The sequence below is a fragment of the Stegostoma tigrinum genome, chromosome 5 (assembly GCF_030684315.1).
Source record: "Stegostoma tigrinum isolate sSteTig4 chromosome 5, sSteTig4.hap1, whole genome shotgun sequence".
In the NCBI taxonomy this organism is placed as follows: domain Eukaryota; kingdom Metazoa; phylum Chordata; class Chondrichthyes; order Orectolobiformes; family Stegostomatidae; genus Stegostoma; species Stegostoma tigrinum.
The window spans coordinates 113,244,031-113,270,828 of NC_081358.1; the positions used below are offsets into that span (position 1 = coordinate 113,244,031).

General features: G+C 43.1%; 1 protein-coding gene across 3 annotated transcripts in view; it reads left to right on the top strand.

The window, feature by feature from the left end:
- The window catches only part of LOC125451651 (receptor-type tyrosine-protein phosphatase mu-like), an 820,886-nt gene that overhangs the window by 247,427 nt on the left and 546,661 nt on the right, over positions 1-26,798 (top strand). For all 3 annotated transcript variants that reach the window (XM_059646218.1, XM_059646219.1, XM_059646220.1), the window contains exon 3: positions 14,374-14,645. In XM_059646218.1, the coding sequence (XP_059502201.1) occupies positions 14,374-14,645 (272 nt within the window). The remainder of the gene's footprint in view (positions 1-14,373; positions 14,646-26,798) is intronic.

The following is a 26,798-nucleotide window of genomic DNA, read 5'->3' on the forward strand; positions in this document are numbered from 1 at the left end:
AACATCCGGTGCTTTGTGAGGAATGAGGCATTGATTGAATTCTTAGATTTTGTACAGTCATAGCTAGCCCGTGTAAAGACATTGAGGTTGAATCTTACGGTTTTTTGGGGGCCAGTGTGAGTTGTGTTGAGTTTGAGGGAATGATTTTCACTACAAGACCCAGTTTGTTGGCTGACTGTATCTCATTAAACAGCTATTGGTTCTTCAGCCCTTTTTGGATATATTACATCCAATTCAGGCCCCAGTTTCCATTACGCCATTCCTAGAACAACACGCCACTTACTGGAGTTCCTGGATTTGACTGGTATTCCAGTAGTGCCACATTCTAAATGCCATCGGACAATAGGACAAGCACTATCGGTATGGAGCTGCACTGCAGAATTCCTGACACATGCCCCAGACATTGCAGGCAGGTGTAAGTTGTTGCCCTGTTTTTTGGGCATGGCCCTGGGGCTTCTGCTGGATGGTGGGGTGCATAGGTGGATCTTTTATTTTCCTCACAGGACCAACATTGGAGGCCATGTCACCAGACCTAGTCCCAGCTTGGCACCTTGTCATCCGATTCTGCCACACACCTTGCCATAGTCCCCTGTAAGATGCTGCCCATTGTTTCTGTTCATGGCATGTTCAATCTTGGAGCTATTTACACAGAATTGTTGCTTACTGTTTTTTAATTATCCATTCACAAGATGAGGGCATCACCAGCTCGGCCAGAATTTATTGCCAATCCTTAATTGTCCCAGAGCGCAGTTAAGAGTCAACTGTATTGTGGCAGGTCTGGAGTCACATGTTGGCCAGACCAGGTGAGGATGGCTGTTTCCTTCCCTAAAGGACGAGGGGTCCCAACCCAAATGTCAACTTTCCTGCTCCTCTGATGCTGCCTGGCCTGCTCTGTTCCTCCAGCTCCACACTATGTTATCTCTGACTCCTATCTCGGCTGTTCCTACTATCTGTTAGTGAACCAACTTTCTGGCAGTTGGCAATGGATTCGTGGTCATCACTAGACTCCAAATTCCGTATTTTTATTGAATTCAAATTCTACCATCTGCCTCGGCAGGATTCAACCCCAAGCCCTGAGAACATTACCTGGGTGCCTGAATTAATAGTCCAGTGAAAATCCCACAAGTTGGTTGCCTCACATATTATTATTTCTGGTATTTGCCCATGTGTGAGACAGATTAATTGTCTCTAAACCAAAACATTACGGACTGTAAATATTTAATTACCAATTGAGCCAATTGACCCTGTGGTGCAGCTGCCAAGGGACCTCCAATAAATATGCAGTTATGGTGAAATATTGGTACGTCTAAGGCCCTCCAGCTAATTTTACCACAACCTTATTGGGGCACTTCTGCTCCTTTGGGGCCCACGAGCAGTGCTTGGGCCCCCCGACACCAGCCAAGAGGCACTCCTGAAGTCACTCCTTATTTGGTAAAAGAATTAAAGGTGACATGAGGAAAAGAAACACACCTTCGCACAGTGAGTTAATAAAATGTGAGGCTGGATGAACACAGCAGGCCAAGCAGCATCTCAGGAGCACAAAAGCTGACGTTTCGGGCCTAGACCCTTCATCAGAGAGGGGGATGGGGGGAGGGAACTGGAATAAATAGGGAGAGAGGGGGAGGCGGACCGAAGATGGAGAGTAAAGAAGATAGGTGGAGAAGGTGTGGGTGGGGAGGTAGGGAGGGGATAGGTCAGTCCAGGGAAGACGGACAGGTCAAGCAGGTGGGATGAGGTTAGTAGGTAGCTGGGGGTGCGGCTTGGGGTGGGAGGAAGGGATGGGTGAGAGGAAGAACCGGTTAGGGAGGCAGAGACAGGTTGGACTGGTTTTGGGATGCAGTGGGTGGGGGGGAAGAGCTGGGCTGGTTGTGTGGTTTCAAGCCCTATCCCCTCCCTACCTCCCCACCCACACCTTCTCCACCTATCTTCTTTACTCTCCATCTTCGGTCCGCCTCCCCCTCTCTCCCTATTTATTCCAGTTCCCTCCCCCCATCCCCCTCTCTGATGAAGGGTCTAGGCCCGAAACGTCAGCTTTTGTGCTCCTGAGATGCTGCTTGGCCTGCTGTGTTCATCCAGCCTCACATTTTATTATCTTGGAATCTCCAGCATCTGCAGTTCCCATTATCTCTGATACTATTTCGCACAGTGAGTGTTTTGTTCTGGAATACACCGTCTGAACATATGGAGGTAGGATGCAGGTTCAAAGTGCTCACAAGACAATTTGGCAGTTAGAGATCTTGAGAAGGAAGAAGGCATGGGGTTTAGGGGGAGAAGGCCGGGAAGTGGCACGGAATGAATTGGTCGTGCAGAGAGATAGCACAAATACAATGGGCTGACTGGCCTCCTTCTGCACTGTGAATATCCTGTGACGTGCCTGACTACCGCAGAGTCTGTCTGAAAGACCCCTCCTTTCACCTGGCGTATTGAAGAGCACGGAGGGGAGATGAATACTCTTGGGTCATCTCAGCCACGCCTCTGTGGGTAGTGCATCTGCTTCTAAATGGCTGGTGAGTTCAAAGATCATTAGTGGAGAACTGAGTGGGTGAGGGAGGGGCTCTAGTACGTATATTCAGAAAGTATTTCAAATGACATATTCAATCTGACAGACAAATGGACATAATTAGGAACAAAGTGTCACTCTTATTTGCCACCACCACCTGTAAAACTAAAGTTGAACAATGTAGATGTTGGCAACCTGGAATAAAAGCAGGAAATGATGGAAATTTCCGGCCTGTCTGGTGTTAAATGTTTCTGATCCACAGATGTTGCCTGATCTGGATATTTCTAGCAGTTTTCATTTCTACTTATTAACCATTTCCTCTCCCATTCGGTGAAGCAATTTGGGAAGTGCTGACATATTTCAGTTGCAAGACTATACAAAACAACACAAACGGGTTGTGAAGGCAGTGTTGGCTGAGCAGGTGAACCAAAATACCATTTCAAACTAAGGAAGACTTTCTCCATTAGGGGTTTATCCATTCAGGCTCTTAGAATATTTCAGAAAATCTGCATAAAACTACTCAATAAACATCTAACTACCTAGTGTCAGACAGCACGCCTCATTGACAGCTACGACCAATCATAGAGAGCTGTCAACCTTATGACCCTCTTGGACAGTGTTGACGTTACCTTATTTTACCTCATACCCTCAGCCGTCGATGCATAATGGTGGCACCGTGTGGCACCCTCAAGATTCCCTGCAGTAACTCACTAAGCTTCCTTTGACAACATTCCCAGGCCTGCCATCTCTACCATCATGATGGAAGAGGGCAGCAGATGCATGGAAACATGGTCAACTGCGAATTGCCCTTCAAGCCCCTCACCACCCTGACTTGGAAATATACCTGTTGAGTCAAATTTGGAACTTGCTCCCTAACAGTACTGTGAGCCTATCTACATCAGATGAACTGTGGCGGTTCAAAAGGATATTTCATCACCACATTCTGCAGGGCAATTAGGAGCGAGCAATAAATTTTAACTTCGCCATTGATATTCAAATCCCTTGAACAAATTTTAAAATTCTTCCTGTGTTACAAATGGTCCCTAAAGATGAAAAGACAACATCACTTCTACACTGATAATGGGAACTGCAGATGCTGGAGAATCCAAGATAATGAAATGTGAGGCTGGATGAACACAGCAGGCCCAGCAGCATCTCAGGAGCACAAAAGCTGATGTTTCGGGCCTAGACCCTTCATCAGAGGGGGGGATGGGGTGACGGTTCTGGAATAAATAGGGAGAGGGGGGAGGCGGATCGAAGATGGAGAGAAAAGAAGATAGGTGGAGAGGAGCGTTTACGTGGGGAGGTAGGAAGGGGATAGGTCAGTCCAGGGAAGACGAACAGGTCAAGGAGGTAGGATGAGGTTAGTAGGTAGGAGATGGAGGTGCGGCTTGGGGTGGGAGGAAGGGATGGGTGAGAGGAAGAACAGGTTAGGGAGGCAGAGACAGGTTGGACTGGTTTTGGGATGCAGTGGGTGGAGGGGAAGAGCTGGGCTGGTTGTGTGGTGCAGTGGGGGGAGGGGATGAACGGGGCTGGTTTTGGGATGCGGTGGGGGAAGGGGAGATTTTGAAGCTGGTGAAGTGCACATTGATACCATTGGGCTGCAGGGTTCCCAAGCGGAATATGAGTTGCTGTTCCTGCAACCTTCGGGTGGCATCATTGTGGCACTGCAGGAGGCCCATGATGGACATTTCCATCTCCCCCTCCCATTCTTTAGATGACACGAGTGTACATCAAATTAACTTTTGAACCTGAGATAGTAAAGGAGTGGAGCTGGATGAACACAGCAGGCCAAGCAGCATCAGAGGCGCAGGAAAACTTACAGCCCGACAAAATGAGACTGCTAAGCTCTTGCTTTTTATGGCATTTCTGATCCCTAGCTTACAGAAACTTTGAACTGGTCAAAGAGATTTCACTATGAAGTCACAGAGAGATATAAGAGAGTTTTAATGATGCCCGTTTCAGATTCCTCACTGCTACTGGTTATATGGAAGACACCAGGGATGCAACTAGTCCATGGTGTAGTTAAATTCGGCCACCAAAATGAGGGATTGCTAGGTAACGCATACTTACACTTACCATAACAGGCTAAAAATTGGTGAGCTTCATGACAACCTCTCACCTCCAGAAATGGCATCTCTTCCTTGCCCTGCTCCATATTTTCTCATGACACCACTGACCTCTCCGTTTCTCTGTCCTCTTCTTCCTCATAAAAGCATAAAACCAACTTCACATGTACACTTACAACATCAAGTCCGATCACCACTCCATTTACCCAATCTTCCATTGTCTCTGTGGAGTGGTCCTAGCTGATGCACAAACTGGGAAAATCAATGTGACAACTGCCTCGATAGACCATGATTTTATTTTGGCAATTCACTCGCCGTGGTGGTCAGCCATCCTTCACAATGTGGAGGTGCTAGTTTTGAACTGGGTCAGAAGTCACATGACACCAGGTTATAGTCCAACAGGTATATTTGAGATCACAAACTTTTGGAGCATTGTTCCTTCATCAGAAGAAGTGAAAGAGAAGCACACAAGCACAGAATTTATAGGCAGAGAGATCAATGGGCAGAGAGATCAAAAGATCCTACAAATGGTGTGAGTGGAGTGTCAACAGGCCGAAAAACTCTCTGCAGGTGATCAAAAGTGTCAGACAGTATGAGTGAAGTGTCACCAGCTGAACGGTAAGTGAAGGGATGACCTGTGATCCATTTAATTGAGGCGAAGAAATAATTACAAAAAAGTAAAAAATGGGCTGTTGCTGGAGACAAACCAAATGACCGCAATAACATGATGGGTATTAAAGTCATATGCTAAGGATCTAACCAATATAACAAATAACCCAAAACTGTAAAAACTAATTAAGTCACAGAGACCATAACAAGTCACCAAGGTGATGGTGTCGAAACAGAACAGTAAGGAAGATGTTACAGATACAGAATGGTGGGGTCACGGGTCGTGTGACACAAGCCCAACATCATGAGGGAGTCTTCATGGGTACGGAGCTTGGCCATCTGATTCTCGTTGGTGATTCTTCATTATTGTGTATCTTGAGGGCTGCCTTGGAGGATGGTTGCTCAAAGATTGGAGGCTGAATACCCTTGACCGCTGAAATGTTCCCAAACTGGGAGGAAATATCCCTGTCTGATGATTGCTGCGTGGTGTCCCTTCATCCGTTGTCATAGTGTCTGCATGTTATCATCAATATACCATGCCTCGGGGCATCCTTTCCTGCAGTGTATGAGGTAGACAACATTAGCCAGACCACATGAGTATCTGCCACGCACACGGTGGGGTGGTGTTCCCAGGTGTGATGGTAGCGTCTATGTCAATAATCTGGCATGTGTTGTAGATGTTGCTGTGGCAGGGTTGTGTGGTGTGGTATGGCAAGACTTTTTTCTTGCACAGGACCTCCAAATAACATTTTCTTCCTTTGGTGAGAAATCAACATAAGCTAAACCATGCTATGTAAACAACATGATGGTCGAGTTGTCAGGAATGGATTTGTTTGACAAACTATTAGTTATCAAGAACAAAGAGAAAACAGATGTAGTGTAGCAATTAAGTTAAAACTACATGAATTATCTTGCCTTATACAAGCAACTCAGGATATTTCCCAGAGGGATACAGTATGTATGTGTCTCGTGGCTGACGGGAAGATTGTCTTTGGCTCATATTTTCATTTCCTCAATAAAATCAGCAGCTCTCTAATCTTTCATTGCAAATTTCATTTATTAAATTGAAATTGTAACATTGTTTCATGTAAAGGCAGCTTTGATCAGGACCTTAACTTCATAATGGAATATTTCATTGATTGAATTATGGAGGCTTCCAGAGGATTTTCTGTGGAAAGTGTATGTTTTTATTTGATGAGCTCTTTTTTTAAGTTGTACATTTTAATAGCCACTCCGTCATCTCTTTTCTGACATCAAAGGACGAGAGTGAGGAGTGAAAACCTGTAATGTTAATTGCAAAGTGCAGTGGAAGTCTGACAAATTGCAAAAGGAGCGAAATAAGCTTGGTTTTGAAATGATGAGATCAGAGGAGATAACAAATTGCACATTTTTGAAGATTTGAAAAAAATGATTGTGACAAATTCTTGTTGTAATAAACCTCCACTTCAACGCAGCAGTGTAGGAACAAAATAAGTAAATTAATTTATATCTTTGTTTGACGGGGGTTTTAAAGTTAATGGTACTCCTGCTGTGGTCCAGATGCAATGCAGCTTGCACTTGTAAAGAGGTTTCTGAAAATACTCAGTGTAAAACAAAGTTGTGCGCAAGGTGAGTTATTACATTTGAATCTGAACAGAATTGCTGTGAACTATTTTCATAAAGAAAAAATGGTGGACACTTCTTATCAAGCCATAAGTTTTGCTAAATCTTTCATTTAATGCATTGTATTCATCTGTCAATATCAGACTTAATGACACAGACTGAACAACTGAAAAATCAAGATAAAAATCATTAGCATTGATTGCGGATCAGCATGAAGGTTTTCGCCTTTCCCCTAGGTATAATCTTGTGTTAATATTTGAACAATATCCCAATCAACAACATTAACCTATATTTCCAGGTTTATTCACTGCCTCCCGGCTTGCTTTGCAATAATTATGATTAGTCAAGTGGATAACATCGCACAATAGTTTTGCAAACTCTACTTCGGCAAATTACTGGAGGCTTCATGACTTTCAATTCGTTGTTAAACAGCCTTTGTTTTAACCACATCTAACCTGTTATAACTGATAAACAAAGGCATTCAAAGTTAATCGCCTTTTTTTAACCAACCATTGTACTGCTTGCACAGGGTTACCCAGGACATTTATTCCTAATTTGTCAGAGACTCCAGAGAAATCCAGGAGGGTTGGCAACCCCACTGTACAATGGAAACTGAAAGAACTGCGGATGCTGTAAATCAGGAACAAAAACAATGTTGCTGGAAAAGCTCAGCGGGTCTGGTAGCATCTGTGGGGGAAAAAAAACAGCACTGTACAGGCCCTTCGGCCCTCGATGTTGTACCGACCTGTCAATTGTTTTTGTTGCCACTGTACATTGGGCCAGGCTGTGGTTCACACTCCCCACCTCACATGGACAGAAATGATATGCAGGGATACGGGGTAAAGGCAGGAAGTTGGCACTAGGTTAGAGAACTAGTGCAGGTATGATGTGCCAAATTGTCTCCTTTGGTGCCAAAACAATTCTGTGATTCAGGAAGGTGCCTATTCTGTCTTAAGATCACAGTGAGGTTTTATGGTTCTCCTGGATTCCCCATCAACAGGGTTTATATAAGTTAACTTTGCACCTGGCTAGGTGGAAGTCATTTGCAATTTTACCTACGAAACCTCCAGTACCCAAGGGGCGTCACTCATAATCCTTAACAAACAGCTTTATTATGAAATGGTGCAGCACAGGAACAGGTCATTTGAGCCATCATCCTCTGTGCGCTCCTTGAAAGAGCATAAAATAAGGGGTGCTGCATTGGAAATAAGGAGAAATTTCTTCTCTCAGGGGTATTAGCATTTGGAATTCTTTTCATGTTGAGCAGTGGAGCCTGGGTTATTGTATACATGCAGGGCTGCATTGGACAGATTTTTGACTATCACGGCTGTTAACAGATTTTGGAATAGTCAAGAAAGGAGAAGATCAGCTACAATCAGAATAATAAAAAGAAAGTACTTGGAGAACATCAGCAGCATTTGTGGAGACAGAAGCAAAGTTTCAACTCCGATGTAGCTGTTCTTCGGAAATTTCTTTAATCAGGTCTCCCACGATCTTATTACATGACAGAGCAGAGTTAATAGTCAAATGATTTACACTTGCTCCTGTATCGTTAATACTTGAAATTTTATTTGTGAGTTGGGGAACCTGTAGAGAGGAGTTGACCACACCTTGGCCATCAATGGGACCAGTGGCCCCATTTTTCAGTAGTTGGATGCCATTGAGGCCGCTAGCTCCATTAAACATGCGATCTTCACAAGGTTGCACTCTCCTCCATTCTCACATAACTTCCCTAATGGGTACTCACTGTTTTCAAATCTTCACCTGAAGATTTATGAAATATGTTAATAATACGACTGGTGCCTCACAGCTTCTAAGCTAGAGAAATAAAGAAAAAGTATTGTTTGCTTAGAGCAGAGAATCACTAACTCATTACATGTGATACCTAATGAATAGCTGACTCGTCCTATCATGTCAGAAGGGCCACTAGCTGCTCTCCTGTTAGGCAGAGACAACTTGTGGTGACTTTTAACCTGGAGACCACTACACCTCAAGCAAGGAGCAGGGTTGAGAAGGCAGGATCTTTGTGATGGTCTCAGCCAGTTTGTGCAGAATTTAACAGGGTCTTTTGCTGTCTGAATTGTAAGCTAGCCAGCTGAGCTAGCTGACTTTATGTATCTGTTTAAATGTGGCGTAACTTATAGGTTCCTCTTCAGGTTTTTGCCTGAGATGGTTTACAAGCTCCACTCATTAAAGGACATCCAATCCAAGACCTTCTAGTTTAGTAAGGAGTTGGCTTTGTCCAGGAGGTTTGGGGGTTTGTTTTTCAGGTGGTTTCTTGTGACACAGTGTCACTGTCCCTCCCTCTGGGCCAGCAGGCCTGGGTTCAAATGCCACTTGTCCTGGAGGCATGGTATTACATGCTGATTTTAAAAATTATTCTGGATGAACACAACAGGCCAAGCAGCATCTCAGGAGCACAAAAGCTGACGTTTCGGGCCTAGACCCTTCATCAGAACCTGAAACGTCAGCTTTTGTGCTCCTGAGATGCTGCTTGGCCTGCTGTGTTCATCCAGCTTCACACTTTATTATCTTGGATTCTCCAACATCTGCAGTTCCCATTATCTCTTAAAAATTATTCTGGAGTCTTGAACCAAGGGACACCGTCACAGAATGTGGGGTAGACTATTTCAGATTGAGATGAGGAAAGATTTCTTCACTTAAATGATAGTGAATCAGTGGAATTTTCTACCACTGAAGATCGTAAAGGCCATTTCACTGAATATATGCAAGAAAGAGATTTTTAAACTTTGAAAGCATCAACAGGTACAAGGCGAAAGTGGGAATTATAATCATCTTAAAGAGCAGACCAGGCTGGACGGTCTGAATGGCCTACACCTGCTGCTAGTTTCCATCTTTTTATTTTTCCATATCTGAATGATAACTTTGACACAAAGAAGAAACTGTTTTTTTAAAAAATGGACTTCTCCCTAGGGAATGTAAACTGAACTTGTCATTGCATTGACATTTTCATTTCCAGCAAGATTCACAAATGTTAAAAGTTATAACATCAATTTAATTTTCTGATAACATCCTCAATCTGTTTATATGAGGTAGATTTGTGCCTGTGGCTGGCACATATGCCCTACTATCTCTCTCTCTATCTTTCTCCCTCCCCTCCGACCTCTCTCTTTCGCTCTCTCTCTCTCTCCAGAGGATTTTGTGACAAGTCCCAAAGTAAATCAAAGCCAATTATTTTTCCATCAAGGTAACGATCCTTCTTAAGAATAGGTAATAAACCAAATGGTCATGCAAGGTGAAGCTGTTTTAATCTAGGAGCTTTTGGATTAAGGGGAACGTGCATTGGGATGGAAGTACAGCTTGAAATAAATATTTCCATCAGCTACATATAGCTTACATAAGCTCAACATCCAGAGATGGAGTGCTTGATTATCAAAAGCTTGTATCTCTATTGTTATTACAATTAGAATACGTTCCTGGTTAGAGCAGTCTGAAAAGATATTGACAGTAAATCACAATACAATAAGCAGAAAACAATAATGGTTCAGGTCTTCATTCCAACATATATTTCAGAAATCTCCACTGTGTTATTCATTAAATTTTGAAGCACTAAAGAGATCGTTTGGATCATTGCATCTCTGACAGCACTCTAATGGAACACTTCATAGCCTATCCCCCACATCCTTTCAAAATTGTTTTCCTAACATTTCTCTGCTTCCCCTTTGAAAGTAACGCGTTTTCATTGCAAGTGTCTTAATAAATCTCTTCTGCATCATCTTCGTTGCCTTGGCACCCTACCTAAAGTAGGGCAGCCAAATCAAAACTTTAAAGATGATAGGATTTGTATTGCTGTGGCATTACACCATTTTTGTTTGTAGTAGGGAGATGTTACTCAGGCCCTCATTATCTATTGTTATTTCTTGTTGATCAAAGATGGTTGGCTTTCTGTTTAAACCATCAATGCATTGCGACTTTGGCTGACCCCACAAAGATGTTAAGTATACTTGAGCCAATGTGAACAGGGTATCAAATTTATTTGAGCTTGTGAACTGAATTAAGGCTGAATGCACTTGATGATTTCATGCCAGCACTTTAACAGAACTGTTCAATTACCTCCAATAGCTACACTATATATGTGATGAAAGATATACATTCCGTTGTAATCTTCATCTCTAGTGACTCAGTGCCTACGTCTAGGCGTGGGTATTGATCTCTGGCCTATGAATTGGAAAGTGTGATTACGGGACCTCTATTATTGCTCAAGTTTGCCATGTCTGAAAGCTATTCCTAGTTGAATGTGGGGTTTCATGATATCCAATGTGAAAAGGTCAGCATCTATCTTTATTATTGTGACTTCCTTTAATAGCCAGCCAATATTCACTATCTCAGTGCGTATACTGTGAACAATGAGAGGCTGGCTGCCACCTTTAAAGGGCAGAATCAACTACATGTGAGGATTAAGAGAAAAACAAACTTGTCCTTCAACTATTCTGTTTAAGAGCTATCCATTTATAGTTGCTCAATAGTGATATCAAAGTGATGAAATCTGAAATATTCAAATTAGAATGATTAGTATGTAAATATTTTTGCATTAGTTTTAATTATGATATTAATTTGTCTTCAGAGGTGGCATATCAACAACCTATTTTTCACTTTGTTGGCACAGGTAATTGGAGCATTCAAATCACAATCGCCCACATCCAGCTTCTGTTGAAGGCAAATTTAATCCCCATTTTGCTTGGACTATACACAACTGTCATAAGATGTAGGAACAGAATTAGGCCATTCAGCCCATCAAATCTGCTCTGCCATTCAACGTGATTATAATCCTCAACCTCACTTTCCTGCCTTGGCGACATAATCCTCAATTCTTTCACTGATTAAAAATTTGTCTGTCTCAATCTGAATACACGCAACACCTCAGCCTCAACAGAACTCTGCAGTAAAGAATTCCACAGATTTACTGTCCCCTGGGAGAAGTTCTCCTCTTGTCCTAACTCTGAGATTATGCCTTCTGATAATAGACTTACCCATAAGGGGAAACACTTACTCAGCATCTACAATGTCAAGCTCCCAAAGAATCTTGTATTTTTCAGTAAGGTCACTCTCATTCTTCTAGATTCCAATGAATACAGCCCAACCTACTCCACTTCTCCTCATGAGAAAATCCTCCCATATCTAGGATCAAGCTGATTTGGATTGCTTCCAAAGTCAGTATATCTGTCCCTAGATCAGTTGACCAAACTGATCACAGGATTCTAGATGTGGTCTGACTAGGATAACAAAAACAGACCACTGGAGAAACTCAGCAGGTGTGACAGCATTTGTAGACAAAGAGACAGAGTTAACATTTTGAGTCCAATATGACTCTTCTGCAGACTTCACTTCTGAAGAAGTCATATCAAAAACTAGAAACATTAACTCTGTTTCTGTCCCTACACATTCTGCTACACCTGCTGTGATTCTCCAGCACTTTGCTTTTATTTTAGATTTCTAGGATCCACCACATTTTGCTTTTATTTGAGTGGTTAACTAGTGCCTTGTATAATTTTAGAAAGACCTTCTGACTTTAATTCTCCATTCTCTTTGGAATAAATGTCAACATTCCATTTAACGTCCTTATTGCTTGCTGAATTTGGATACTTGCTATTTTGTGATTTATATGAAAGGACACCTAAACCCCTCTGTGCTGCAGATTTCTGCAGTCTTTCTCTATTTAACTCACATTCAGCTTACGTCTTCTTTCTACTAAAGTGTGTAACCTCACATTGTTCCACATTATATTCCGTCTGCCAACTTTTTGATCCGTTACTTAACCTGTTTATCTCCCAATACATGCTTACATTTTCACATCTATCAAGCGTCATTGAATTCTAGTTACCACCGTGTGGAAGTAGGTCATTTGAACCACTACTTCTTGCAGGTATTTTTCGAGTAATTCACTTAGTCAAATTTGCTGTTCTACCTGCAGCCACCAATTTATTTCACTCAAATGTCCATGCAATTTGCCTTTGAAATCATTAATTGGCTCTGTTTTCTTGCAGGCAGCTAGTTCACAATGAACACCGCTTGCTGCACAAAAAAAACCAGTCTTCCTCACATACCCGTTGCCCACAGCATTAAATCTATGTTTAGCTGTACCGTCAGCTTTTCTTTGCCCACTTTATCGAAGCCTATTGTAAGCCTGTATATCTCGGTCAAATCTGGCCTCAGCCTCCTTTCCTGTTAATTGTTTGTGTGTGTTTCAGCACCTGGCTCTCTTATTCAGTTAGCAGGACCTATTTATTCTGAGGTTTTTTTTGTCAAGCAAAGGGAGCCAATAAGGAGTGGGAGGAAGCATCTGGACAGTGCTCCATAGTAATCCAAAAATAAAAGTCTGACACTGTAACAGTAGTTTATGTTGCCATCATGGTTCACTGCAAAACAGGAAGAGAGAGAGTGCTGTGCATAGTTAGTGAATCATTTAGGGCACAATTATCAATATGAAATTATTCCATTCCCCGACTAATTTCAGTTAACTGAATAATACTTTCTGATACTAGCACACATCTTTATAGCGCTTGACGACAGAAAGAAAACAACTTACATTTATAAAGCACCTTCCAAGCCTTCGGGGAGCGCTTCACAAGAAATTCAAAACTTCTGAATTGCAGTCTGGCAACGAGTAAGAGTAGGAGCATTTTCTGACCAGCGAGCTTGCAGAAGGCAATGATAAATCACTGCAGCAATTTGCCCAGAAATGTGGACAAATCCTTTGGAGAGGTCCATGGCCTAAGTCTTGGAAATGAGAACAGGAGAAAAGCCATTACATCTTCATCTCCTTTATGACCTTCACTTGTGGTTTTGCAGCTAACCAACATCAACTTGGTATTCCATAGAGTGGTCTCATAATACAAACTGTATTACAAATATAGAAAAGGTGAAAAGGTAAAAAGGTGAAACAGATAGATTTATTTCTTAAAAGATTAGAAACATCCAAGGCTATCTCATGTAACACCAGCAGGTACAGCTAAGGAGATTTGAGTTGACTGTCAATATTCTACAGAGAATGCTTATTTCAACGAGATTCTACAAACTATAGTTTAATTAGAAAATGACACATAAAAGTAACTCTTCATTAAAAGAAAATCTAAGTGACCTGCTTGTATTTTTAACTCTCCCCTTAAAAGCACTTGGGCCAGAAGGAATTATTTTCATTTGTGGTGTCTGTTATTAAGAGTGGTTTACAATTTCCTGAAAGTAGCGTTCTGGAAAACATTTACTTATAAATTGAACTTGTCCTTAACAGGGATCCGTGATATTTGCTATTTTTATATGCACTTCAGTTTTGAGTAAAATACAATCTGGGTGATTATCTGGGCTGCCTGAACATATTAGAACTCAGCGAGAGTTCATACCTTCCACAGAAGGAGGAAGATATCTGTTGTTATTGGGTTGAACACATTGATCTGCTGCATGTAAACAGCTTTAAAGGACGTGCACACACAAAATAATAAGTTGCATCTCTGTGTAGAGCAATATTTACCGGTATCTTCTGATATATGTTGTAACAGTATAATATGCTTGTAATGCAGGTTTGATTTTATAAGGGACAGCCTGTAATAAGCTTCATTTTCCACCTCTTCTGTGCAGGGTCCTTTATGGTGGTTAACACCTCTGGACAACAGCCAGGACAAAAAGCCCATCTGCTGCTGTTGAAACTGAAAGAGAATGACACACACTGCATTGATTTCCATTACTTTTTAACTGGGAAGGACGGGGCCAGCTCTGGGATATTAAACGTTTACGTGAAGGTCAATGATGGCCCCCTGGGTAACCCAATCTGGAATGTGTCTGGAATGACAACAAGAAGCTGGAACAGAGCCGAGTTGGCCATAAGTACGTTCTGGCCTAATTTCTATCAGGTACTGTACATTCAATATTCATCTATCCTTCCTGGGATTTCTTAACAGCCTGCCAAATATGGATTGACCCTTTACTATCTATTATTAAATTGTAGAAAAGTTTGATATATTGTGTCTGTACTTTGAATATACTACATCTATCTGGTAGCACTGCTCTATAAATTATGAGAGGGATAAAGCTGCATTTGACTCCTCTGTGTGTGAGAAAGGGTAATATGTCTCATTACTACTTATTATTACTTATTGGCTGCTGGACTACTTACCAGAAGTCAAAGGCCCTTTCTTCACCCAGAGAGTGGTAGACCTGTGGAATTTTCTGAGGCAGAAAGTAGTTGACACCAGTACATTGAAGGTTGTCAAGACATTTTTAGAATTGGTGAAAGGGTGTGGGGAGAAAGTGGGAACACTGAGATGCATGATCAACCATGATCACATTGAATGGGAGAGCAGTCTCAAAGGGATTAATGGCTAGCTGCTGCTGTTATTTTCTATGTTTCTGTGAATCTTCTGACCCTCACTGTTAACACTTACCTGAATGATGGCCATCTATGTGAGGAATTGAAGAACTGACTATATCTGTGGAATTGAGTCTAGAACCTTTTGAAAGTGAGAAGGTGGGGAAAAAAAAACAGTGCCTAGGACATTTTCAGAAGTAAAACAATTCAGTCAGAACTCAAATCGTATATATTGTTCTCCATGGTATTATCCTCCTGCTGTTTGACATCAGTCATACCCTCCCTATAATCTGTGGAGTGGTGGTTTAAAATGAATTATAGTGTGACTAAACTTGCAAACATAACTGCTGTTTTAACCAATCTTTATTAAGCATTGAATAACAATGGTTTGAAAAATACGCAATCTGGCAGTAAGATGATTTTTAAATTGTTTGAGAACTGGGTTATAGCCTATTAACACACTTTCAGCTAACATATGCAATAGTCATTTTTCTTAGTCCATTCTGAGAAGTTTTTCGAGTGCTGGTGTGCCTGCTGTGTGAGTTGATTAGAGTTCCTTTTACAGTGGGTAGGAAAACACAGTAGACAGTTTCTTTCATGGACAACATTTAGAGGTGTCACGTTGTGAAGAAAGGTAACTCTTGGTCCAACTGCTGATGAGGAAGTAGTTGCTGCTGGTTTATTTTTGTTGTGTCAAATCTCCTTGCAATTCAATAAATTGCAGAATAATACGTAAGTGTCTCCTCAAGTAAGTGTAATTCGCCCTGCATACTGGCGAGATGGTCAATCTGGAGAAAGAATATTTACTCAACACAAGTGAACTGCTCTTATCATATGAGAACAATTTTGAACATTCGCGAGATGGGAAATTATTTGGAATTTGCACTGTTTAGTCGCTAATTTAATTTCCTCCTGTTTTGTGATCTTTGTTCTGATGACCATTGGAGAATGAGGATTGTAATGTTGTCCCTTTTACCCAGTTTTTGACAAGCTGTGGCTATTTTAGCTCTTTCTCGATTTTTGTGACCAATGTAATGCTCTTGTTCACCTTCATGTGGTCATGACATAAAGAAATATTGAACTTACGTTGAGCATACACGATGGAAATAGGCCTTTTGGCCCAACTGGTGTCTATTCTCAATCCAACTTTTTTTCCTATTCATTTGTGGAATGTGGGTGTCGCTGGCTGGTCAGCATTTCTTGCCCATCCCTAATTACCCTTGAGAAGATGGTGGTGAGCTTCCTTCTTGAACCACTGCAGCCCTCCTGCTGTAGGTTGACCCACCAACTATTAGCCAGGGAATCCTAGGATTTTTACCCAATGACAGTGAAGGAATGCCGATGTATTTACCAGTCAGGATGGTGAGTGGCTTGGAGGGGAACTTGGAGATGCTTGATGCCCTTGTCCTGCTAGATGGAAGTGTTTGTGGGTTTGGAAGGTGCTTTCTGAGGATCTTTGGTGAATTTCTGTAGTACATCTTGTAGATAGTCAGTGGTGGAGGGAGTGAATGCTTGTGGATGTAACGGCCAGTAAAGCGGACTGCTTTGTCTTGAATGGTGTCAAGTTTCTTGAGTGCTGTTGGGGCTGCACTCATCCAGATGAGTGGGGAGTATTCCATCACACTCCTGACTTGTGCCTTGTAGATGGCTGACAGGCTTTGAGGAGTCAGAAGGAGAGTTACTTATTGAAGTATTCCCAGCTTCTGGCCTGCTCTTGTAGCCACTGTGTTTATGTGGTGAGTTCAGTTGAGTTTCTGGTCAATGGTAACCCCCAGGATTCAGTGATAGTAACACCATTGAATGTTAAGGGGCAGTGGTTAGATTGTCTCTTATTGGTGAGGGTCATAGCCTGGCATTTGTGCAAAATCTGTCCCTTTTAGCTCGGGGATAATACCACTCAACACGATGGAGGTTGTTCTCAATGTGAAGGTGGGACTTCGTCTCCACAAGGACTGTGCGATGGTCACTTTTACCGATACTGTCATGGATAGATACAACGGCATCTGGCAGATTGGTAGGGATGAGGCCAAGTATGTTTTCCCTCTTGTTGGTTTCCTCACCTCCTGCTTCAGACCCAGTCTAGCAGCTATGTCCTTTTGGACCCGACCAGCTTGATCAGTAATACTGCTGCTGAGCCACACTTGCTGGTGGGCATTGAAATCCCCCACCCAGAGTACATTTTGTGCCCTTGCCATCCTTGGTGCTTCCTCCAAGTGTTGTTCAACACAGAGGGCAGTATGTGGTAATCAGCAGGAGGCATCCTTGCCCATGTTTAACCCAAAGCCATGATTCGCAATGGGTCTTGAGTCAATGTTGAGGACTCCCAGAGCAACGCCCTCCTGACTGTATACCACTGTGCCACCGCCTCTAATGGGTAGTCCTGCCAGTGGGACAGGACATTTCCAGGGATGGAGATGGTGGTGTCTGGGACATTATCTATAAGGTATGTTTCTGTGAGTATGACTATGTCCGGTTGTTGCTTGACTAGCCTGCGAGACAGCTCTCCAAATTTTGTCACTAACCCCCAGATGGTAGTGAGGAGGACTGTGCAAGGTCAGGGCTGTTTCTGCCAGTATCTTCTCCAATGCCTAGCTCGGTGCCAGGCGATTCGTCTTCTGTCTTGCCATATATCTCCATCTAACCGTACCAGCACATCCCTTTAATCCCTTCACCATCATGTGCTTAATTAGCTTCACCTTGAATGCATTGATGGAAAAATGTTTGTTTGATGGTACAGAACTTGAGTATTGCTGAGGAAACATCCATTTCGTTGAAAATTTCCATCTTGCATTCACTAGGAAAATTTCCAATTAATAGCAATGTAACAGAAAAACCACATTTATTGCAGATGAGATGACAGTGCTGACTGGTTGGTGAGCAGACTGTGATTAGTCCAAGACTTGCCATGAGGAATGCACCACTTAATGATGATTGACCGTTTCCCACCATTGGGATTTTTCTGGCTGCACACTGGCCTGTTGCCATATGATTTTGTTAATACATGCTGACCTGTGTGCAGCTCATCACATGGGACCCTTAAGCAAACACAAAGAAGTGCCTATTGATGGATTGGACCATGGTTAGAGGGTGTGTTTGCGAGAAGCCAACCTCTTGCCGTTGCTTCTGATCACATTGTCTTTTGGCCTTGAAACCAGTAACATGCAAACACTTCACTTAGCTTGCATACTGTGCTTCGACTCACAGCCACGGCATCCTGAATTTGGCTAGCAGCACTCGCTGGGTGGGGTTTTCATTACCCAGGATGTTGAATCCAGGCAAAGGTTCCCATCAATTCCTGATCGACATGTAACCCTTCCCAGGAAGAGGCAGTGTGTGTCTCTCGCTGGTACTTCTGTTGCTGTTGAGCAATTCCCCTCACACTGAAATTTAAGTTTAGAGGTGATGTGAGAGAAACCATGTGTGCCCAGATGGGTGATGGGAATCTGAACTCACTGCCTGTCAGGGTGGTATTGGCAGAAACCATCATAACATTTCAGAAATATTGAGATGTGTGCTTGCGATGCCAAGGCTTACAAGCCTATGGGCCAAGCTGGAATATTTAGGTGCTTGTTTTTGACCAAGCAGACACTATGTGCTGAAGGGTCTTTGCCTTGGATCACAGAATGTATCCGAGCAGTTCTTTCCAGATTCGGTTAAATGTAGTTAAGAAAAAGCTTGTCCAACAGCAGTTTGCTTAAATATGAATATTTATTAAGTAATAATGATGATTACAGAGGTCATAATAAATGGCAAAAAAAAGAGAAGAAGCAACAAGCCTCGCAGTCCTCTGTCTGTCAGAGACTACTCAATCAATGGCTGGTCTGAAGGCATAGCTTAGTTCCTGGCAACTTTCACGATTCCGAGCTGCATCAAAGTCCAGTGACTTGGAATGAAACTCTCTCGCTCTTTCACAGTGCAACAAACAGTCAGCACAAAGAAAGCAGACAAAGCAGAAGAAAATTACAATCTAGTACAATAAGCACGGTTACAGAAAAAACAAGCTGCTGGGCCTGTCTACAGCCCAGACAGCTATGTTCACAGGACTCGTTCAGGGTCATGCAGCTGTCGAATATCATCATTAGCATTTAGTCCTTCAGCCCATCCTGTACTGTGTTTTTCTGTGCTGTAGATCTCCACAGTTCTGTAAAACACCGCTCCAGCAAAATTCTGCTCACGGGTGTCAGGCTTACTTATCAAGGGTTGTCATTTCCATCTGCTTTTCTCAAGGATGTTGTGCATGAAAAGCGACTGAGGTGTGGGCAATTAATCAGACAGCAAGATAATAAAATGTGAGGCTGGATGAACACAGCAGGCCAAGCAGCATCTCAGGAGCACAAAAGCTGACGTTTCGGGCCTAGACCCTTCATCAGAGAGGGGGATGGGGGGAGGGAACTGGAATAAATAGGGAGAGAGGGGGAGGCGGACCGAAGATGGAGAGTAAAGAAGATAGGTGGAGAGAGTGTAGGTGGGGAGGTAGGGAGGGGATAGGTCAGTCCAGGGAAGACGGACAGGTCAAGGATGTGGGATGAGGTTAGTAGGTAGCTGGGGGTGCGGCTTGGGGTGGGAGGAAGGGATGGGTGAGAGGAAGAACCGGTTAGGGAGGCAGAGACAGGTTGGACTGGTTTTGGGATGCAGTGGGTGGGGGGGAAGAGCTGGGCTGGTTGTGTGGTGCAGTGGGGGGAGGGGATGAACTGGGCTGGTTTAGGGATGCAGTAGGGGAAGGGGAGATTTTGAAACTGGTGAAGTCCACATTGATACCATATGGCTGCAGGGTTCCCAGGCGGAATATGAGTTGCTGTTCCTGCAACCTTCGGGTGGCATCATTGTGGCAGTGCAGGAGGCCCATGATGGACATGTCATCAAGAGAATGGGAGGGGGAGTGGAAATGGTTTGCGACTGGGAGGTGCAGTTGTTTGTTGCGAACTGAGCGGAGGTGTTCTGCAAAGCGGTCCCCAAGCCTCCGCTTGGTTTCCCCAATGTAGAGGAAGCCGCACCGGGTACAGTGGATGCAGTATACCACATTGGCAGATGTGCAGGTGAACCTCTGCTTAATGTGGAATGTCATCTTGGGGCCTGGGATGGGGGTGAGGGAGGAGGTGTGGGGACAAGTGTAGCATTTCCTGCGGTTGCAGGGGAAGGTGCCGGGTGTGGTGGGGTTGGAGGGCAGTGTGGAGCGAACAAGGGAGTCACGGAGAGAGTGGTCTCTCCGGAAAGCAGACAGGGGAGGGGATGGAAAAATGTCTTGGGTGGTGGGGTCGGATTGTAAATGGCGGAAGTGTCGGAGGATAATGCGTTGTATCCGGAGGTTGGTAGGGTGGTGTGTGAGAACGAGGGGGATCCTCTTGGGGCGGTTGTGGCGGGGGCGGGGTGTGAGGGATGTGTCGCGGGAAATGCGGGAGACGCGGTCAAGGGCGTTCTCGATCACCGTGGGGGGAAAGTTGGGACGGCTTTGCAGAACACCTCCGTTCAGTTCGCAACAAACAACTGCACCTCCCAGTCGCAAGCCATTTCCACTCCCCCTCCCATTCTCTTTATGACATGTCCATCATGGGCCTCCTGCACTGCCACAATGATGCCACCCGAAGGTTGCAGGAACAGCAACTCATATTCCGCCTGGGAACCCTGCAGCCATATGGTATCAATGTGGACTTCACCAGTTTCAAAATCTCCCCTTCCCCTACTGCGTCCCTAAACCAGCCCAGTTCATCCCCTCCCCCCACTGCACCACACAACCAGCCCAACTCTTCCCCCCCACCCACTGCATCCCAAAACCAGGCCAACCTGTCTCTGCCTCCCTAACCGGTTCTTCCTCTCACCCATCCCTTCCTCCCACCCCAAGCCGCACCCCCAGCTACCTACTAACCTCAGCCCACCTCCTTGACCTGTCCGTCTTCCCTGGACTGACCTATCCCCTCCCTACCTCCCCACCTACACTCTCTCCACCTATCTTCTTTACTCTCCATCTTCGGTCCGCCTCCCCCTCTCTCCCTTTTTATTCCAGTTCCCTCCCCCCATCCCCCTCTCTGATGAAGGGTCTAGGCCCGAAATGTCAGCTTTTGTGCTCCTGAGATGCTGCTTGGCCTGCTGTGTTCATCCAGCCTCACATTTTATTATCTTGGAATCTCCAGCATCTGCAGTTCCCATTATCTCTAATCAGACAGCAGTTGTTCTGCACCAGCCATTAGGTAGGGCACGATTACTTAGTGACTATTTATCGAAGACCATTTCTGACTCTATTATCGCCACAAAAGGTACTTATCAGAAGTTTATATGGCAGGTACAGTTGAGGAGACAATTTAGTCCCTCCTAGGGAATCCATCCAGAAAGACATTACTGTAATTCCATCATGCCATCTAATTGCTTCCGGAATATTTCCATAGTCTACTCTAGATGCCAGTCACCTTTGTAGGTGAGAACTTCCTGCCATTAGCTCTAAACTTATCTTTTAATAATTTGAACCTGTATCCCCTTGTCCTACTCTCATGGTTTGTTTGGAAATAATTTACCAGCTACATCCTGAATATTCTTTCTAACTCCTAAACCACCAATGTGTTGTGTCAGTGTCTCAAGCTGGCACATTATCACCATGTCATACAATATACACAGCACCATTTGCGACTGATACTCTTATTTATTTCACCAAATTGATTTCCGTTCCACAGTAATTGTTTAGGTCAAATGTCAAAGAGTGGTGGAGTGTTTGCCTCCAGTATTGTGCAGTTCTTTGGCAGTAACCTTTGGTGCTAACTGTCTTTGTTGTTGGGGAAGATCCAGCTTCCAACATCTAGCTTTCTTTCTCTATTGACCTAACCTTGCTGGTATTTTCCATCTAGGGAGCGGGCTATCTGCTATTTCAATCAGCTGTGTAAACCCTCTTGGTCAATGACCATAGGCAGCTCCTCATGGTATCAGGATGACCACTGATGTAGGCTTTCATTCCTTTTTAAGAACAATAACTTCCCAAATGCTTCTGAAACACTGCATTCATAACAATGTAGTATGGCGCCGGATAAATCTTTTATGTATGTTTGCAGGAATCTTGTTACTATTGTAACACAGTTAAATCAGGTCTGGTGCTGCACAGGATTGAAAGGGGATCCCAATTTTCAGCAGCCAGCAGCTATCCTTCTACAAAGGACATTACAGAATTTTCTGCCTTGTTTTGCAATTCTGCAACTCACCAGAATAATTGAATTCAATTTTCTCACTTGCCCATGGAAGGATTTGATCTGATGACCTCCAGTGGTTAATGCAAATTAGAAACAGCCAGGGGTCCTGCAGCAAAGACTGAGACAACGGGTATGGCTGGGCTCATAATGGAATAATAGGCAGCAGAACATTATTTCTATTTTGTCTTGTGAGACTGAGCAAAGCTCATTTGTGACATTGTTCCTTGCACTAACGTGGTCGCCTGACCGCCAAAAATCAGAACAAATTGCTCAAACTACTTTTCATTGGATAAATCTTTAGCCAGCGAGTTGCAATATATTCTTCACTTCTGCAGGGGTATTAATGGCAAATAAAGACATGTCCCCGGGGAAATTGAGTAATAGCAGATCAAAGGTGAAAAATCAGGCTGTGAAAAGCTATTAACTTGCCAGAACCTTGTATATTTCAACATGAGCTTGAGGTCAATTGTCTGGATGTTAAACCTTGCTTTTTAGTTCCAGGCTGTTGGTGCTATTTCTTAAAACTGATATTTTCTTCCCCTCACTGTTCAGTTAACATCCTGCACCGTGTCAACTTTTTATGGGTTTAGCAAAGCTACAAATATATGATTAGCAGGGTTACGGATGTGAGTGATGGTGCATAATTAGAACGTTGTGCTGTTTGGTATTAACTGCCTTTGACAGAAACAAGTTCCTCTGAAGTTGAGAGTGGTTTGTGCCAGTAATTGATGCTTCATCAGCCAGTGACAATGGCACCACCGCATTCGGAAATACGGCAAGGTGAACAGCTGATTTGACTTGTTTTACTGAAGCAGAGAGAATGAGGAGAATGTGCTATCTAGGTACTGCCTTGTCTTCTGGTTGGGCGGAATTTGCTGGTTGCCTGATATTTTACAGGCTAAAAGAAAACACACACAAGCCGCTTTTCATGAATAACTTGGTGAGAGTACAGTTTTGCTCAGGCGCCTCCTGACTGATAAGGTTGTCAAACATTTTCTAAGAAGACTTAAAATAACAAAAGAATGATTTATGCCCATGGTTTGTTTCACTGCTTTTTTCAATAATCTCACTTTTAAACAAGCGGTCCCAGCAAGTCTCTCAAACTGAATGATTTTTTAGTGTAATTCTGCCCCTCCCCCCCATCTCCAGCAACTTCCTGTGGGAAATGCAAAAATATTCATTCATTCTTCACCTACTAAACAATTGATCCTTGAAAATTTTAGAGCTTGGATTTGCAGTATTTCAAAACGAGCTGTATCTTTCTGAGCAATATTTCAGGCATCTTTACAAATTGAGCAGGATTAGTAGCTGCCAGCCACCACGGACTAATTTCCTGATGACAAACAGCAATTTCTCAAAGTATCTAAAACAGGATGAAAAACCTGTACCCAAGTGTCATCAGTGTTTCAGGTCGGCCCATTTCATAAACTTGGTTGATATGAAACACTGTTATAATGAACTACGAAACAAAATACTGTAAGCCGATCTGAACAAGGCATCGTGTTTGACCACTGGAGTCGTAGAGATGCACAGCATGGAAACCGACCCTACTGTCCATCTCGCCCATGCTGATTCATGTACCCATCCAAATGCCTTTTAAACATTGCAATTGTACCAGCCTCCACCATTTCCTCTGGCAGCTTATTCCATTCATGCTTAACCCTCTGCGTGAAAATGTTGCCCTTTAGGTCCCTTTTAAATCTTTCTCTTATCCCCTTAAACCTATGCCATCTTTTTTTGGACTCCCCTACTATGGGGAAAAGACCTTGACTGTTCACCCTATCGGTTCCCACATGATTTTATAAACTTCTATAAGATTAGCCCTCAGACTAGTTTAGGCTGAAGACCTTCTGGACAATGTAATGGAAATGAGGGGTTCATCTCTCTGTGAAGGGGGGCCTTGACCCTCCTCTTTCGAACCGAATTGGCCTCAATGAAGGTTTAAGTTATTTTAGCATGCAGCTCTGCCTTTCTCCAAATGGAACATAAGTGACCAGGAACCAATTACAAGGTTTCCTCGAGAAAAAGGAAGAGCAATTTTATTACCTGCTAACCATGCAAAAAGTATTAAAGACAAAAAGTCAAGCTTATTCCCCTGCACAGTTATGTGAACACATATACACACATCAAAATATATGGTGTAGAGTTCTTTCAGTATACTTGCTGCACATGATTTTAACCTGAGACCACATTTAGTTAGTTTCCTTCTTGAACTGTCAGCAGCATTGCATGTTGCATTTATTTTTAAAGTTCTCAATTCTCTGACTATTTTTTTCACTGTTGCTTCCATTGGAGCCAGACAGAAAGAGAGCCTTTACCAGCCCCTTTCTGTTTTGCAGTCTAAAATCCATCTTGCAACTTTGTGAGGAAAGAGACTCTTAAAATAATTAGTTCTTGCATATCTGCCTGTTGAGCTCATTGTGTCCAGGCTTGATTATTGTCGGCAATAGAAGTTTAGAAGGTTGAGGGGAGATCTAATAGAAACTTACAAGATAATGTATGGTTTAGAAAGGGTGGATGCTGGGAAGTTGTTTCCGTTAGGAGGGGAGACTAGGGCCCGTGGGCACAGCCTTAAAATTAGAGGGGGTAAATTTAAAACGGAAACGAGGAGACATTTCTTCGGCCAGAGAGTGGTGGGCTTGTGGAATTCATTGCCACGGAGTGTAGAGGAGGCCAGGACGTTAGATGCCTTCAAGGCAGAGATCGAAAAATTCTTCATCTCGCAAGGAATCAAGGGCTACAGGGAGAGTGCAGGGAAGTGGAGTTGAAATGCCCATCAGCCATGATTTAAATGGCGGAGTGGACTCGATGGGCTGAATGGCCTTACTTCCACTCCTATGTCTTATGTTCTTATGGCAATGTTTCATTTCTGGCATGTGGCGATACTCATAAAGGTGTAAATGTATTCGGAGATAAGGTTCTTTACATGTCACCCTGGGAGCCTGCGGAATGGTTTCATACTCCTTGGGCAACAAAAATAAGCTAATTTCAGTTCAGGCTGCCATTCGTCAAATCCAGACTGGTTACAGGAAATTTGGTCACAAGTGTCAATCAGGTGATATCACTAGTTACTTTATCAGTGTTTTTGGTTCATTTGTGAAAGTATTTTAGTCTGTGATGGTCCAAGTTATCATATCAGACAATGGAATTTAAAGACCAGTAGTTCATATTTTATATCATCATGAGACTGTCGACAATGTCTCTTAGAAACAGGTTATATGTTGAGACTGGATCAGAGCACAAGCAGATCAGTTATGATATCTTTAAGCTCATGCATAATAAATAAACACTTAGATTACATACTGAATGTACTTGTATAGGAGTGAGCATCTGAGAAGAGCAACAATAGAAGTATTAAACAAGAAAGAAATTCTATATTTTCTGAAATAATTGGAAAGTCATTTGGGATGTGTTGACTTTTTTTCTGTATTTCGATTTGTGCTTTGGAAACTCTGTACAATCCTTTTTCTTATTCTTTCATGGGATGTGAGCATCAATGGCAAGGTGGTGAGCCACCTTCTCGAACCACTGCAATCCATTTGTTGTAGGCGCTTCCACAAAGTTGTTAGGAAAGGAGTTCCAGAATTTTGAATCAACAGCAATGAAGGAATGGCAATGTACTTCCAAACAGGGTGGATAGCACACCTGGAGATGTAACCCACTGGTGGTGGTGCTTCTCTGCATCTGCTGCCTTTGTCCTTCTAGCTGGTGGAGTTGAGGGCTTGGAACATGTTGTCAAAGGAGCCCCAGTGAGTTGCTTTAGCCCATTTTAGATGCCACTCACTACTGCCACTGTGTATTGGTTGTGGGAGAGAATATTGAAAGTGGTGGACGGAGTGCTAATCAAACGGGACTGACTTGAGACATTGGAGCAGCAGAAATGAAGGCAAGAGAAGAAAATCCGGTCATACTCCTGACCTGTGTCTTGTGGCTGGTGCGTAGGCTTTGGGGAGACAGGAAATGAGTTACTCATAGTGAAAATTCACAGTATTCAACCTGCTTTTATATCTATAGGATTTACAGGTCTTCTCTAATGATGTTTGTGGTGACTAGTAACCCCAATGTGTTGATAGAGGAGGAATCAGTGATGGTATTGCCATTGAATACCAAGAGGTGATGAATGAGTCTTAAAATTGTCAGTTCAGTTTGAAGTCAGTACTCTCACAATTCGCTCAGCCATGATTCAAGCTCTAATTCAGGAAATAACTTAAGCTGCTAGGTCAGTTAATTACTGGGCCTTTGTTACACTGCCAAAGGATTAGCCTTTGGGATGAGACGTTAAAGGACGTCTACTTGAATGAATGTAAGATTCAAGGCACAACATTGGAAAGTCCTCTCTCTCTATGTGTTCACTATTATGCTTTCCTGCACTTAAATCATCAAAAACAGGCCATCTAGTCATTTATCTTGTTGTCTGTGGGAGCACACAGGACACAAGTTGGATTGTGAAACTGCCTCCAAAACAAAGACTGCTTTCAATAGTAGTCTCTCTGCTCTTGGTCATGTTGCAATCTTATTTTCTTTCTGTA